Genomic DNA, 17600 nt, shown 5'->3' with positions numbered 1-17600 from the left:
AGGATTTTTTGACACAACACAAATCAGAAATTATCATGAGACTGAAAACCTAAGTTCCAAAAACAGAAAAAAATATATATCGTTAATTCTGACATGAGTGCCGTGAACTAAAATGGAAATAGTTTACTTTATTTAACTAACCTCCAAAGCTAACTTTAAAAACTGCCACTTTTGATTATTCTGAATGTTGCACCTGTTTTCAACCAGACCAAAATACAGCCTAAGCTTAACACAATCTGATTCACAGCCAGTGATGTGAAGTAATTCTTGCCAAATTTGAGCACCACAAAAAAAAAAAAAAAAATGTGAGGATCCTTAGTACCAGGGGTTGCTGGTTCGTTTTGGGGTCGTTGCCGCAGTTGTCGCCCTTGTGGGGCTGATCGGGGTCTGACTGCAGCTTCATGGATGTGGAGTGGACCCCTTTCCTGTCCCGGTCTGGATAGGTGGCAATGTTCCTGTGGCTGAGCTGGCTCCTGGTATGAATAGATTCCCAAAATACTGTTTCCAGCCAAGCCTAAGTTTTTTTTTTTTTTTTTTAATTGACTTCTATAAGTATTCACTGTTTGTGGGGTCATGTATTTTGTGTGTCAATGGAGGGAGGGTGCATTGGGTTTTTTCTATTTTTATTGATTGATTTTTTTTTTGTTTGTTTCTGTTTTTAATAGTAAAGCGCTTTGATCTGCGCAAGTATGAGAAACACTTTTTTTAATACATAAAATTTGACTGATTGATTAAATATGTTGAACTCCTCAAAAGCAACACATGTGCACAACTACACAAATATTCAGCGTCTACAATACGTTTTCCTCTGAGATTTCGGTGTGGTTTGCTATAGTACTAGAAATCTAGTTCCATTGAAAAGGTTTGAATGCTACAGCCCACTACAAGACTTTGCTCTAAGAATGTTTGCACTGTTTGTAGACAGAATCTACGATCTGTACAACACGAAAATATGTCAAAGAGAGATAAAACGGATATTTCTATTTCTGTAAACACTTTCTTTTCAGACATTTAGTTACCCTCTCACATTTTACTTTTACTGTGCAACCCAGAGGAAGGCCAGAGGCCTAGAAACCCTGGGGTACCTTCACCCTTTTATGTGGGCAAAAGATATTAACTACAGCACAGTTAGATCTGCGGTTAAAGACATTCTAACAGGAAGCCCATCTGAGCTACAGACTCCACATTAGGATCATATAGATAAGATAAACTTGACCTTCTTTTTTTTTTTTTTTTGCTATCTACCTAACAAATTCTGGTGGAGTTGTTGCCCTGATGAAAGCTCAGATCTTCACAGATCTTTAGGCAGCTGTAAAGTACCCACAGGAAATTATGACCAGGAGTAGCTTCAAGATGGTCGCATCTCTGCACAATTATATTTATGCTTCTGCAATATATATATATATATATATATATATATTTTTTTTTTTTTTCAGTTGCAGCAATTTGGTGGAACAACATTAGATGGCACCATCGTCTTGATTTACTGGCACCACCTCTACCTTCAGATCCTAATGAGTCCTAATGATCTCATTCAACAGTTTGTGACTATGGCATTTATTTAGGGCTTTAAATGTTTTCTTTAAGTTTTTAAGTTCTCTTAAGTTCAACTGTAACCCTGGATTCATTTTTGCCCTGCACTATTAGTTTTCCCTTCACTAACTCTATTGTTTATTATAGACTTCCTCATCGGGGGGGGGCGACTTTGGACAGTGGAAATTCACACATTAAGAGTTTTGACAGTTTCTGTACAGATTACACTGCTAGAAAGTATGTCATTGATGTTCTAAGACAGGAGTCTTCAACTAAAATTTGAAGAGGTCCAGTTAGAAAAAAATATTTTGAAATTAAGACATTCAATTATTATGCGTTTTGTGTTCACATAAACCAGCGTCTGGGTCCAGATCTGGACCGCGGTCTGCCAGTTAGTGACCCCTGTTCTAAGGTGGTTGAAAGTGGTACCAAGTGCAAGCTATATTTCTAAGTTAAAGCAGCCTTCACAAGCATTTACAGAACTCCCATATTTAGATTGGGGTGAAACCAAATGGCGTCAGAACTTCCTGGACAGCACAAGAGAGGCACCCATCCCCGACATTTGTAGATGTTGCAACCCTTTTATACATTTGTAATTACCCGTGTAAGCTATGTTTTGTTCCCTTAACCCTCTCCAGAGGGAAATAACTTTCCATCTTTCATCTAAAACTTTCTGAATCAATTCAAGGGTTAAAAAAAGAAGCTAAACCATAACTGTACAAGTTTTCTATTCAAGATTTTTGGATTTTACACCTCCAATGTGAACAGAATCCAGCAGTTTTCCAAATAAAGCTTCCTTCAGGATCAGGTACCAGTCCGTGGCCCGGGTTTTTTTTTTTTTTTAAAGAAAGCGTCCAAATGTCATGGTGCTCCTGTGACCTCTCCTAATTGGACTCAGCTGTCAGCCCTCATCTCATCTACTTCTGATCACTAAATAAGAAGGGCCTGCTCCAGTATTCATTGCCAGTTGATGTGATGTAGTACTTTGGCCTGAAACCTTTGCTTCACTTTTGAATTATTATTAAACTACCTTTACCTCATCTCCAGGATCATATCTTCATATGGCGACCTGGGTCCTCCAGTACTACCACAGCCTGTTTCCACACCAAGCACACTACTATACTGACTCCCACGCCACCCTACCGTCCATTCCACTCACCTCCAAGATCTCTGTTCGGCCACTCCTGGGTTAAACTCTCACGTCATCATCAAGATGAGTTTTGGCTCTTGTCCTCAACATCCTCCTCCAACCAAACTCTGCTCCAGCTGCAGTTCAGCAGAACCTCTATGGACAATAAAAGCTTTTCTACTTTCCGTCAGCTCTCTATTATCCTTCTGGGTCTCACGAATCATGACACCAGGTCTGGTAATCAAGATAGCCTTTACAAGAAAGGACAAGACACCATGACGATTAGACAGCTGTTACTATCTTTTTTAAAATATTTGCATTGCCATATTTTTACAAGTATAAAAACAATAACTTTTAGTGGAAAATGTCTATTTATAATTAAAGAAAGTTTTATTAATGACAGTTATTTACAAAATAAAGACTTTAAGTTCAAGATTTACTACGTAGAAATATGAGCTCTATTCAGGTAACATAACCTTGTTGACTTTAAGTCTAACTATTAGACTTTTGAGGAAAAAAAGTTGTTAGACAAACAGAGTCTCTGTAGGTTGGAGTTTACGCAGGTGCATATAATCCATGGAGGAAGCAAGTCCACACAGGTAATAAAGTGTCATTTGTCCACACAAAAGTGGATTGTGATTTTATGCAGTCAAGGTAAAGCTACACCACGGATAACCCTGACAAAATGATTCATGTTCACTGTCAACACGGTCCCAACATGACTTTTGCTCAGGTGTGGCTCCCATTTGACTTTCACAAAGTGGTGAATATTAACCAAGCTCATAAAGCTGAACAGTTCAGCTTTGTCTTTGGATGTTTCCAGTCACCACGCCTTGTTTGCAAGCATCTGTAGTGAGCTTTGTGCACCTGCTCAAGACAGACAGTCGTTCTCTATGTTCCTATGTGCTTTCTACAGATAGAAGGATAGAAGACGAACCGTCTTTCTAATGCGCAGCATGTTAAAGCTCTGCCTCACGGTGACTCTGTGGATTATTTTGCACTTTCAACTTTTCAATGTTGCTGCTTTCAACCTGGACACACAAAATATCATGCAGAAAAAAGGAGATCCAGGGACTCTTTTTGGATTTTCTGTTTCCTTTCACGAGCAGCTGAGTCCTACCAGAAAGAAACTGTGAGTGAAGCTGCAAGTCATTTGACTCAGATCTGCTAAAATGTTACGTTTACCCTCACTGCCTGTTGTTTTGCGTCAGATTACTTGTGGGAGCACCACGTGCGAAACACCAGGATCACGTGAATGTTACAGGAGTTGTTTACATGTGTGACTTGAGCACAACATCTGAGCGTTGTCAGCCCATCCAGTTTGACCACAAAGGTTAGTTTTCTTGTCTTATTCCAGGTTATAATGGTCACTTCTATTTAGCACAACAGTAAGGTCATTAGCTTTTGGCTGATTATTCCTGTGTTGCAACAATACTCTTCACTTCATCTTTATTTCTTGGGAATCATTTGATGGCTTATCCAGTTTGGACTGAAAATGCCTTCAAATCCAGCAGAACCATCAGGACAGAAAATCAGCCACTGAGCTCCTGGTGTTGCTAATCTGAGATCACCAGTAGACACTTGTGAGCATAGACTCTGGTACAGTAGGTAGCCTAGTCAGTACCTAATTTGACAGTAGGGCTGCCACAAACGATTATTTTTAAGTAGACTAATCATCAAGTATTTTTTCGATTAGTCGACTAATAGGATCACATGTAAACAGGGTGTAAAACACACAACTTCACCATCATTAGCTTTAAACTTGAAGTGTTTAAGCTATAGCAGGGGTCTTTTTTGGTAAATTATGCTAAAGTGGTTAAAACTTTGGAAGAAACGCAGTTTTAAATTATTTAGAGTTATTTGTTTTGTGCCTCAGATCTCAGAGGGTGACAATAAAAAGCTCAGTTTATTCTAAATATTTTTTTTTTAATAAATACATTCTACAAAAATGTTTATAACTGAGGGTAAAAGGGAAAAATTATGGTGGCATACCACAATCCTAATGTTAAAAAACATAATATTTTACCTTTTTGACAGAAGGTGGGTTTTATTTTGAAAGGAACTAGTGTGTACTGCTGTCAAAACTAAAATAAGTTACAACTATTGCATATATATATATATATATATATATATATATATATATATTAAGACGCTGTTGTAATTGTTGTAATATTTAAATTACATTTATAAATCACTGTTTAATTGAGAAACAAAGCATATATTTTTTTTATGTTAAGTGAGACTTTGTTGCTCTTGTTGGGTTCTGGTCTGTAAGAAACAAGACTAAATTGCTCTTTTAGTGTTAAAGGTTGCAGACCAGACCCCTGCTATATACCAACTAAAAATAAAGACAATTAGGACGATAGAAGATAAACACTGTAGCTCTGGTGATAAAGGGTTAAATCAAATGAGGTCCACATCTGAAGCAAAGGAACTATTTCTCACAAAAGACAAAGTTTTGGTCTTACTGATTCAAATATAACAAAATTACATTTTGTGGTGCTGAGTGCTCATAACTGCATTTACTCCACTCTGACTCTATATAGTTCAGAACTTGAGCAGAGAAATTTTGCTCTGGTTGGGTAGAGGTTGCAGGGATGGATGGAAAACATTTAGCTATTAAGTTTGCTCTCTGTTTGCGCTAATTTAGCTTAGCTTACCTAGACGACAATCCCTCTACTCAGTCACAACGTGCTTCCTTGTTCATGCATCAGTGTAGTGCTACCATGGAACACAAGTTCGGCCTGGTAGATATTGCATTGGACACTTTTTATTTTTATTTTTTTCTCATTTTCGAGCTCTGTTGGCGTGTCTTCCACTACTGGACGTGTCTAAAACAATGGCAGACACGATACTAGAAAGCACACACCGTAGTTTTGGGATAAAAAAATAAAAACAATTAATCGACTATTAAATTAGTCGTAGACTATTTTAATTGTCAAATAGTTGTGATACATTGACTAATTGTGGCAGCCCTTTTGGACAGTCAGCAATCAACTGAACTGATGCAGTGACATAGTAACTTAAGAAGTAGACAATTGGAGTTCATTCCACTCGAGCACATTCTTACAGATTTGACACCCTTTGTAAAGTACTACACAGGCTTTCCAATGTCTGATTTGGTGGCATCAACATTTAAACAAAGGAAAAAAAACGATTAGTAAGCACATTTTTTTTTCCTTTGAACTTAAGACTTTCATATTGAAAAGTAACAGCTTAAAATCTGTGTTCTCTATGAATTGTAAATTAAGAAATGGAAACAGTACAATATAAAATAACACCATAACACTAATTTCAGGTGACTATATATATGGATATTCAAAGTGAGTGTATCATTATGCTTTCTAGATAGTCTTAGGTGTACATCACTAAATCATGCAGACAAGATCAAAATGAGATCCTTGGTTCCTTCATCACTTGAGGAAAGTTTGAAAGTTTGAAAACAAGAGAAGGTACCAAAAAAGCCATTAGTGTGATTTCCAAAAAGACATTTTGCAGTTGTACTTAAAATTTTTAAGCAATACTTTATATTTTTCCAATGAATAACAAAAAGTATTAACAGTGTGCTGTTTTGTCTTCCTCCAGAGTTCCTCAGTAGTAAAGGAACAAATAACCAATGGATGGGAATTAAAGTCACAAGCCAAGGTGCTGGTAAAAATGTAATGGTGAGGCAGACTCTCAGTCTCATTGAAGAAATGTCAACAAAAGTTAGTATGTTGTGTAAATACAGTATGTCTTCCACTTATAGGCATGCGCTCATCGATATCAGCACCCGAAACCTTACAGCCCTAACTTGTTGACGGGTCAGTGTTACCTGCTAGGAGACCAGCTGCAGGTCGGGAGCGAGGAGAGATCATGGCGGAGGGTGGTTTGTGATAATGGACACTTGGCCAATCGGCGGAACAACCACGAGTGGTTTGCATACTGCCAACAGGGACACGGAGCATCGTTTGCCAAGGATAATACTTCTGTACTTTTTGGAGCTCCAGGAGCTTATGAATGGAAAGGTAGAAAAAAATACCAAAATATACTATGCTAATTTTGACCCTTTCAAATTAATATTAATGTGTTTGGTCAAAAGTTAATTTAAATGTATACTGTATGTTCTGTGTTCTAAAATGTTATATTCTGTTTTAATTGTCCTTTTGGTCAAATGTTTCTTACAGGAATTGTGCGTATGGAAGTTCTGGATAACTTGGACTATACAAATGAAAATTCTCGAGAAACTGGATTTACAGATCGCTTTGATCATGAGCGCATTCCTCTTCAACCAAACAGCTACCTGGGTTGGCCTTAAATCCATTTTTGCCTACATTTTGTTTTAAATCAATCCCTAAAACCATTTCACTTTTCAGGATTCTCTGTAGACTCTGGAATGTCTCTAATCAGGAAGGGGGAGCTGACGATTGTGTCAGGAGCCCCCCGAGGAGGCTTCAGCGGCCAGGTGGCCTTCCTGAAGGCAGACCCCGTGGCTGAGACAAACTTGCTGGTGGAGCAGGTTCTCTCTGGACCGGGCCTGGCCTCCTCCTTTGGCTATGATTTAACAGTCGTCGATCTCAATGCTGATGGGTAAGAATACACTGAATCTATTAGATCCAGATTAAAGAAATGTATGTGTACCATTGGGTTATTGCATAGGCTCTAGAGTAATATTTGCATTGACACTGTTAATTAAAACTAAATAGGGCTGAGATTTGAAAAAAAAATGAGTACATTGGCTGAAGCTCCACAAACAATAAAAAAATTAATTAAATATAAAACAAATGAAACAGAATAAGTAAGGGATGATGCCCGACGAAGTGTCCATTGTCAGATAATAACGAATAATGCAGACTGTGGAAGCATGAACCATCCCTTTTGATGGAGCCAGAGTTCTGTCTCCCCCTCTGGCCACTGGCGAGAGCTGTCTCCAGAGTATTGAACACACTACATCTCCCAGCTGTCCCAGCGCACACTCCCCAGATGCCACTCAGCTGACTCTCATCTAACAATCAACCACCTGTTACTTAAGTACTGCACAGAACTTTAATCTGTGTGAAGTATTGTTTTGTGCCACCCTGCCTGCATTACTGAGCGATTCTACCTGATCATCTGTTTCTGACATGCTTATTTTCTGATTTATTGCTGCCTGCCCTGACCCTCGTCTGAACTCTAGTATCTTCTTGGATGATCCCATGCTCGTGATTGACCTCTGCCTGTGTGACCCTGATTGAGCTTTGTGGACTTTTAGCTGTGCTTAGTTCCTTTCTTAAACAATAAACCTGCTGCACATGGAACCAGCTGTCTACCCGTTTGTGACAATTATTTCCACAAATACCATTAATTTCTGACAATGGACACCTGGAGGGGCATTATCCCATCTATTCTATTGTCACTTATGAAATAAATCAATAGAAATTAACTATTAGCACCAGAGAAAAGTGGTGTACATGCTAAGGATCATAAGAACTAAAATAAGCATCATTTCAGAGGAAAAACGTAGCACTTGAATTGGTCCACATATGAAGCAAAACTAAGTGTAAAGCCTAAATTGTTCAATTCCTTCAGTACCATTAACTCCTCCTTCTTATGGTCAGGTCTATTTTTTTACTTCTGCACCCCAGTTTTCAAAATGATCAAATACACCAAGCAGTTTAAAGGAAACTATAAAATCACTCATTTTCTTGGTTCTGTGATAAACTGTGAGGATGACCTAAGGTATGTCAACCCAATCTCTCGGTTTCTGTAGCTCCCGGTACCAACTGCAATGATAGAACATTCAAGCGACGTGATGGGCACTTCTTTTTTAGGTGTCCACTATCACTACCTTTTAACCTACGCCCTGCAGCCAATCAGAGTTGAGTATCCACCCGGTATAAATGTAAATAATCAATGTAACAGAAGAGAAACCCAAAATTCACACTAAAGAACAGATAAAGTGACTATAGTATCCAGCATCCATTTTTCCTGATGTTTAGTAATTCAATTTTACATCATGTTAGGACTAAGTCTACTTTCTCGTGAATGCTAGGCTTGCTGAGACTCGTCTTTGGAAGCAAAAGGTGCATGAGGGGTACAGTCAATATTTCAGTTTGATCCCATTTAACATTCCAAAGCTGCAAAAATCCTTATTGAATTCAATTTGAACTGCACTGTCATTTCAAGCAGAGAAGGTTTCTGTAGTCACACGTTGGAATTGACAGATCAGGCTTGCCTGCCAGAGCAGAGAACGGAGATAAGGCATGAGAACATGTGTGCTTCTGGTTTGAACAGGTGGGAAGACCTCGCTGTTGGAGCCCCTCAGTTCTACTTGAAAAATGAGGATATTGGAGGAGCCGTCTTCATCTATATTAACAGGAAGGGGAAAGACTGGGATAATATTGTTCCAGTTCCGCTCTATGGACAAAGGGAGTCCATGTTTGGTTTGGCTGTGGAAAACATAGGAGACATCAATCAAGATGGCTATGGAGGTTTGACACTTCTGAAATTTTACACTTAAAGGCCATTCCAGAAGATGTTTGGAAGTCCTGGCTTTAGCTGTCCTTCCTGCTTCCAGATATTGCTGTTGGAGCTCCATATGAAGGCTCCGGTCGAGTGTACATTTACTGTGGCTCAGCAGAGGGGGTCCACAAAGAACCATCCCAGGTTAGTCCAACCTAATCTGTTTGAGCTTTAGAAAAAACTGTGGTGACTGATAATTAAGCAGCAAAAACAGATAAAAATGTTTTATCTTTTTTTTTTTAGGTGATCTCTCCCGAATTAAAGACGGTGAATCTCTTTGGATATTCGCTGTCTTGTAACATGGACGTGGACGACAATCAATACCCTGATCTGGCAGTTGGATCTCTCTCAGACTCTGTTTTTGTTTTCAGGTAATTAAAACAAAATTCTATTTAAGACTTTTTCATCCTAAACAAACCTCCTCACTGTAGAACCATGAACTTCATTTATAACAAAGATTTTTAACTCTTTCCAAATTAATTAATGTTTTTATTTTCCTTCATTGTTTCTTTTATTTTCAATGACTCTGCTGCTTCCTCTTGTTAATTAAGACCATGTTCGTTTAGTTTGTTTCTGTTGGTCTTTCTCAGAGCACGGCCGGTGGTCAGTGTCAGAACTAACATGAAAATAACGCCAAGTCATGTAAACATCATTAAGCAACGGTGTGATGAACAAACATGGTGAGATTTACAAACAATCATAAACAAATTAAAAGAGGAGAATCTTGTTTTTAAGGGCTGAGCATGAACATGTTTCTACACAAAGTGCTTTTTCAGGTCAGGCATGCTTTGCTTATGCAGCAAAACCCGCATCGTATAACCCAAAACTGAGTGAGTTTAGTTTTATTCTTTCTTTCTGTTTTTACTCCAGCTTTTCCTGGGGCTATTTTTGTATTTGTGGTGCATGCATGTTTTTAACTGTAGGATCTCATATTGGTTTCACACTTTATGTCGTCCTCTGTTTACTTCAAGAGCTGCGTCTGAATGATGACGCTTTCAGCGGTACTTCCATCTCCCTGTGAGCTAGTTTGAAGACTTTTTGTCCCAAATTAGTCTGAGGAAGGAAACAACACAAATAAGAATAAAATTTGAGGATTTTTTTTTACGTTGTCTTGATTCAAATTAGAAAATATAATAAAAATCAGATTCTCCTCATGTTGGTTTTGATTGCATCATCAACACGCCATGGGCCAAAGCTGAGTCCCTGATTGGTTGATGTGACATAAATTTGTCGCCAAAATCCAGATATTTGAACCTGCGCAGCCAAACATTCACCATAGTCTGCAAGACTTCTGATAGCATCTATAATTGACTTAACATTGGATGCCCTGACATGCAAGTTGTGTTTGGTGTGAATTCACCTTAACAGTGTAAAAAGCCACTTTAAAGTTGAGTGAAGTTGCAATGAACAATAACTTTCATCCATATCATCCATATTCTGTGGCCAAATATGTTTGACTTCATAACATGGGATTTTTGGGAGTCTGGATTTATCTCTTTTTTTTTATGGTTAAACAAAGAGCTTGCAGATGAAGTTCCGACCACAATTTAGTGGCCTGTTATTGGTCTATTGTGATTGCTAAACGTATCGAAGTACAGTTCTCCAAAGCAAAGAGTGAGGACCATCTGCTACTCTAATGGTCAACATGAGCCCTGGTCAGTTAAAAGATGAACTAAGCAAACAGTTGTTGTCAAGGACGGATCAGTATGGGTTACCTGGTGTGGCCCTTGGTCACACTTAATGTCTCACATTCACTTATTCTTTACAGCACTAAACTACATTTTTGAGGCTGATTCCGAAAGAAAGACATCCAGATCAAGAGTGGAACTTCTGTTTTCCTCTCAAGGAAAACTGGTGCTTCCTGAACAAGGAAAACAAAAGTGTACTGACATCAGACTTCGACTTGTGGTACGGTTTTAATGCTTCACAAGTAAAATATGATGTGAGGGGAAAAAAAAAAAGTTTGAGTATTGATATTTTACAAAAAAAAGTGTTTCAAATATTAAATGATTTAAAAAATCATGTTAGTTAGCTGATTAATTACTTGCATCTTTCCTGCTGATTCGTTTCATTAGTTCTGACGCATGTGTTAGTGCGAGGCACACTGAACCGAGCCTTTCCTGTTGTAGCGGGACATTAGAGACAAGCTGAGCAGCATCCCCGTCTCTGTCACTGTGTCCCTATGGAGCTCTGAGGAGGGGACCGGAGCGAATGCTGATGAGTCCAGAATCACTCCTGTCCTCAACTTTTACCAGCAGAAAACCACTGTATCAGAGGTATGACTGTTTGCATCATGCAGTCCGGGAGATTAAGGTTTAAGTAGTTTGGATTGTATCTGTATTAACCTACTGCTATAATATTTCTGTAGAAGTTCTACATTCTTAGTTCTGGAAAAGCTCTGTGTAAAAGAAAATTATCCTTGATCGTGTTGAGGCGGAAGTAACACGAAAGACCAATCATAATCGATGAATACACCATGACTGAAGTTACCACCCTCATCGATTTTGATTGGTCCTTCGTGTTAGCCCCGCCCCAATGCGCCGCAACCGCGCCAAAAGTTTTGAAACTGAAATGTTCAGATTCAAAAAGGAAAAAAAAGAGTTTAAAGTGAAAAAAGATATGAAACTGAAAAAAAAGTTTTGAAATTGAAATTTTGAGTTTTGAAACATAAAAAAACAGAAAATTTGAAGATCAAAATTATTCTATTTTCGAATAGCAAAAAGTTTTTGACATTTTACATTTTTTTTAGCCAAACAATATTTTTTTCAAAATGTTTTATTTGGGTTTAAAATTTTGATGGCCCTAAAATAGCTCCATAGAACAGCAAATTAAAAATCTACTTTAAGTAACATTCGGAAAGCTTTTGATCCAACAAGATAAAATCCTGTTAAGTGAAGTTAAGCAGATTCTGTTGACACAAAATAAATAGGATTTTTAACTCAAACATAGCAAAATCATGGGGTAAATGGGTGACATGGTAAAATCTTGTTGAGTCAACATTATATTTTTTTGAGTGTTGTTTGCAAAAAAAAATACAGACTTATACCACTAAAACAAGCATTACTGTGACTATGCTCATTTCCGACAGAACAGCACCACTACACGCTAGCTTGTTGGTATATTCGCGATAACAACCAAACTTGTGTGCGGACTAACATTTTGACATAGCCCCATTTAGCTCTAAAAATCGCATTGGCATCAGTAAAATAACCAGAATTAATCCATAAATAAGATGCTTTGGGTTACAAGATGCACCGTTATTTTTTTTTTTGCTTTTTTTATTTATTTATTTTTTAATTGAATCTTAGAATTAGAATTAGAATCCCCTCATAGTTAGGAAAATACATGAATAAATAAGCTAAAATACATGATGCAAAAATACCCAAGTTTTTCAAAAACATGATCAGAATAGAAAATTAATCAGGAAAGAGGAATTATGACAATGTGAGAATTGATAGAGATCAAATGTGACCTCACCACTACAACCATGCAGACCCTATCCTAAATAATTGTTTCTAAATGTAAACATGCGTGCTCATAACTGTTAATAAGCTGTTCGTTCTCTATTCTTTGAGGAAGAGTAACATTTACCTTCTAAATGGTAGTTTTTAGCTATGATTCTCTTTTTCAAAAAGGCTTTGACCCTTAAAAGATTACCCAACCTCTGGATGAGTTTCACTTGATAGTTTTGGGCTGTCATTCCTCAAGTATTGCAGTGCCTCTTCAAGACTTGAAAAATAGAACATTTCAATACAATCTTATGCACACAACGATTTCTTCAAATACTTTTATTATGTACTGTTCTGTAGCAGATATGGAATGCATGTGTCATTGTGTTAAAATAGAAAAAAATTACAATATTACAATAAGTTACGCTTCAGCATTTACTACAAAATTGTGAATTTTTTTTTTTTTTTTTTTGCACTCTGATGGGCAATTACCGTCTCTTTATTCCAGAAATTGAATTTCCCCACCCCGTGGGATTAACAAAAGCATCTTGAATCTTGAAAATCATTTTTAAATTACATTTTGCCAGTCAAGAACGTTAAATTTTCAATGAAATAATAAAGTGTCCCACTCATAATGAATACATGTTCTAATTTAAAGTGACTTATAATGTCTGTGTAACAATGTATTATGTATAAATATAAAAAGATTTTTTAAAACGTGAAAAATTAGCTTCTAAAAATGTTTTTAGTGAAATTACACATAAAATTCCATCTTTTTAATGACTATTTTTAAGCTTTTTAAATTTTAAAGTGTCAGATTAACATTTTTTTGGTTTTTTTTTACAGATTATAATCATAAATGATGGCTGTGGAGATGATAATATCTGTCAGAGTAACCTACAAATTCAGTACAATTTTTGTTCCAAGAAGACTAAAAATGGACAAGTTGTTTTTACATCACTAGTCCGGTAAAAAAAAAATATTCTTTTCCTTCTTTCTGGCAAACAAATGCTCGGTTACAGTTGAACCGTTCCTAATATCTGTTTTACCTCTTCAGACAGGATGGCATCGCAGTCATCACTCCGTCTGATGAAGACATAGCCTTGGAGATCACTGTGACCAACAGAAATGGCGATGATGCACATCAGAGTCGCGTCATCATTACCCTCCCAGATACTCTGAGGTACTCGTCTGTTGTTCACGGAGAAAAAGAGGTGAGTGAGTGTTTCCTTTCAGAAAAACGATGGTCTAAGAAAAGTATTCAGTCCAGTGAATGCCAAATTAGGAAAGTAAAGAAAAGTTATCTGCATGTTCATATGGAAATGTGTCTCCACAGTTTAGCTGCTCCGCCAATGAGAATGGCACACTGATAGAATGTGAGCTGGGAAACCCGTTCCATAGAGACGCTGCAGTAAGATGAATAGAAAATCATTCCCAACGTTTGTTTAAGAAGTTTCCAATGAATTATTATTTTCTGCTATCTTATTTTTTATTCCCCCACTTCAGATTACATATTACATCATTCTAACAACTACTGGCATCTCATTGAGCACAAGAGTCGTGAATGCAACTCTGCAGCTTCAAACGTAGGTTGATCAGGAGAGAAAGAAAGGGGATCTGATCATTGTTTTGATAAAATACTCTTGTTTTCAGGACAAGTGTGCAGAATCTACAGCCAGTTGAGGTTTTGGCCAAGGTGGTTTTTGAGTTGGAGCTGAAAATGTATGGGTAGGTGCTTCATATATGGACTTTTATTAAAGTACCTCTTTCTGTTTAAAGTCCCACTCTCATCATCTCTTAATCTGTTGTTGGCCTTGCTGGCGGGGAGTTGGTTTTTAGTTACGGTTTTGGCTTTTTCAGCCAAAATTTTACAAACTGTCATTTTCTAGGACATAGTTTTCGCAGAGCAGCAGGAGTTCATTAGAAATTCACCTCTGAGTTCTGGGCAGAACTGTTGACATGGTGTAAGCCTTCCCTGACTTCCCATCATCCCTTTGCTTACTTGTTCTCATGCTGGTTTACAGCCTCCTCACAACTCCAACCTAACATTAGTGGTTCAACAAAAATGGCGAGCAACACCAAAAATGATCAAAGTGGTTCTTTAACCCTTTTACACCAGAGGTTTCGCTGGTGACGCTTAAATACAAAATCTTAATATACTGTAACTTTTCAACCGAATTATCCTGTTAACGGTTGAAAAGTTACAGCAAATAAAATGATTTTATGTGTAGATTTTTGTGTGTTTTTGTCTTGTAACAACCAAACATATCCTCTACATCAGAGTCGTCAGACCTTCTCAAGTTTCTCTCGGTGACATTTTGAAGGGTGAGAGTGCCATCCATTCACTGGACGAAATAGGACCATCAGTCCAGTTTGATTTTAAGGCAAGTTTGATTGTTTGCAAACATTTATAACCGCCTGAATATATTTTTCATATCGACCTTATGATGCTTGTTTTTCAAAGATAATAAACTCAGGCAGACCCCTGAAGTCTTTCACGAATGCGTCTCTGAACATCTACTGGCCAAAGGAGACTTCTGTGGGGAAATGGCTCCTGTACTTGACTCACATCAGCAGTGAGGGTGTCCGGCCTGTGCCATGCTCACCTGCAAACGAACTGAATCCACTGAAACATGTCAAGGTAATGGTGAAAGAAGGACTTGTGATTGTGAGAAATATATCTAACATGACGATTTCTGGCTTTGAGGGCTGGAATGTTCCATCAAGACAAAAACGTGACGCCACATTAGAAGCTCTCTCCAGTGAAGGGTTAACATTTCTTCTTAAGAAGAGAAAGCATAAAACCTTGGTAAGAAATCACTGCTCCTGAGAAGTTTAATGAAATAAATGCAAAAGGTTTTGTTTTATTATTTTTTTCCTGCTTCACTTATTTTATAAATAAATCTATGAAGTCCTGGATGTCAAAGGTGTGTAGTGTTCTAAATCAGGCTGTTGTCCTCCTCTCATCCAGAGTTGTTCTGATGGACTGACATGTGTGGAGATACGGTGCCCCCTGCTGGAACTGGACAGTACTGCTATGGTGGTTCTCCATTCTCGTCTCTGGAATGCAACTTTGGAAGAGGTTTTTGCAGAAAAAGTCTACAATCTCTTTACTTAAAAGCTTTTTTTAAGCAACCTTTAAAATATATACATAATTTTTCTTGACATGAGTTTGTTTTTTGTTTGCATGTATGACCGTTCTGATTGTTTTGTCTTCAGATATAAATCTTTATTTCTTTAAGGATTACAGCCATTTAAGCTTCCTTGACATTATGGTGGATGTCACTCTCAGCCTCAACAACGCTCCAGAAAATATTGGATTGAAATCAGAAACAAATGCGACTCAGGTAAGAAGTTTTTACTAAGCAACGTTTAGACCAGGGGTGGGGAAACAATTTAATCTGGTCCACCAATGGGGATAAATTGTATTAATAACCTTTAAAAATCTTTTGATACACTACAAATACCTTTGTATACTTTGCAGAAAGTTAGGCCCAATCCCAATTCTTCCCTTCTCCCTTCCCCTCCATTTGAAGGGGCTGTTTAAATGCAAGTGTGTCCAGGAAATGTATTTTTTAAATCCGACCCTCCAAAGTTAAAGTACAGTTAAAAAATCATTGCTGTTATGTATATTCAAGCACTGGAAGCTCCGCACTAACGCTAGCAGACTGGCGATTATTGGTGACGCCATCGACGAAAGCGACATTGGAATATGACACAATTTTTTCATAACCCTCCGTTTGGAAGGCCAAGTGAAGGAGAAGGGAGAAAGGAAGAATTCAGATTGGGGCTTACTCTGCTTTTGTGTAGTGTTGGAAGATTCGTTGTTTTTCTGATGTTTATGTGTCATCGTCCCATTTTGCAGGTTAAGCTGACGGTATTCTTTGAAAGAAAAACAGAATTTCTGACTAAAGTTGCGTGGTGGATAATCCTCCTGACAGTCATCACTTTAGTGCTGCTGTTGGGCTTTCTGTGCTACACTCTGTGGAAGGTAACATCAGCTTCATGCTGCTGATTCTGTACATTTCCTTTTTATGATATAATTAAATAAATAAAAAAACAATATCTAGTGATTTGTCAGTTTTTAAATTTAATTTAAACTAAGCTTTTTGTGTAGCAAATACTGCATTAATTCAGTTTAACACATTTATATCTATTTTTCTTTAAGTATAAATGTGTTGACCGCCTCACTCACAAGAAGAAGGCCTCAGACGATCCAGTGAAAGGCTGAGAGGATTCCTGATGATGTGTCTCCAGCTAACCTCCACTCATGTATACTTTCCAGTTCCGTCAATGTACAGTTTTATAATTACACTGCAAATAAAAATATTTCTTCAAATGTTTTAATGAAGCAGAAAATGTCACTTGTTTCATACAAATACAAAAAAAAATACTTGTGCTATACGTTCAACATGAAGGAATAAGCAGAGGGAGCACAGAAGAGGTGGAATGAAGGGGAGTTTTTCCTGAAATGAAGTTAAAAGTTTGCAGTCTTCCACTCACTGCTGTGACTGCCGACCATCCAAACAAACGCATAATTACAACATTACAGTTTGTGCAAAAGCATTGTGTTTCTGGAGAAATCCTGACCACAGTTCTTCTTGATTAAAAGAGTTCTCTCCAAATGGGCACATCCACGCCTGCTGGTAGTGGCTTCAGATTATCATTTAAAATGTCATTTCCTACAAAAAAAAATAATCCTGTTTAAAAAAAAAAGTCTAACAATTCCTTTGCAGCATTTATACATTCATTTTGATCTTTTGTGCTTCTCTGAGGGATTAAACAAACCCTTATTTAAATTTTTTGGGGAACATAAAGGCAATAAGAACATAAATTTATACATTTTCGGGGTTCTTTTTCATAAAGTGTGGAGATTTTCAAAATAAATATTCTCATTAAATAGAAGTTTAACGGGGTTCAGTGCTTCTGAGGACTATCCAGATTGTTCTGTATGTCATCAAAAGAAGCACAGTCATGTAAATGTTTAAATTTCACCTGCTCTTTCTTGT

At 37.5% G+C, this 17600-nt stretch overlaps 1 protein-coding gene across 1 annotated transcript; it reads left to right on the top strand.

The window, feature by feature from the left end:
* The first annotated feature begins 3537 nt into the window (after positions 1-3537).
* On the top strand, positions 3538-17307 carry LOC112153693 (integrin alpha-6). The gene is made up of 25 exons (XM_036213811.1): positions 3538-3794; positions 3874-3995; positions 6248-6327; positions 6411-6669; positions 6829-6948; positions 7018-7231; positions 8915-9111; positions 9198-9286; positions 9386-9513; positions 9733-9822; positions 9908-9972; positions 10911-11050; positions 11272-11418; positions 13438-13559; positions 13649-13805; positions 13928-14002; positions 14098-14177; positions 14245-14319; positions 14873-14975; positions 15056-15232; positions 15299-15400; positions 15563-15673; positions 15834-15938; positions 16457-16582; positions 16760-17307. Exons 1-25 carry the CDS (start codon positions 3610-3612, stop codon positions 16820-16822), a joined length of 3132 nt encoding a protein of 1043 aa, XP_036069704.1. The 5' UTR covers positions 3538-3609; the 3' UTR covers positions 16823-17307.
* Positions 17308-17600: the final 293 nt, after the last annotated feature.

The sequence above is a fragment of the Oryzias melastigma genome, linkage group LG10 (assembly GCF_002922805.2).
Source record: "Oryzias melastigma strain HK-1 linkage group LG10, ASM292280v2, whole genome shotgun sequence".
NCBI lineage: Eukaryota > Metazoa > Chordata > Actinopteri > Beloniformes > Adrianichthyidae > Oryzias > Oryzias melastigma.
The sequence above is the reverse complement of the archived record's forward strand: the minus strand, read 5'-3'. Positions and strand labels throughout refer to the sequence as shown.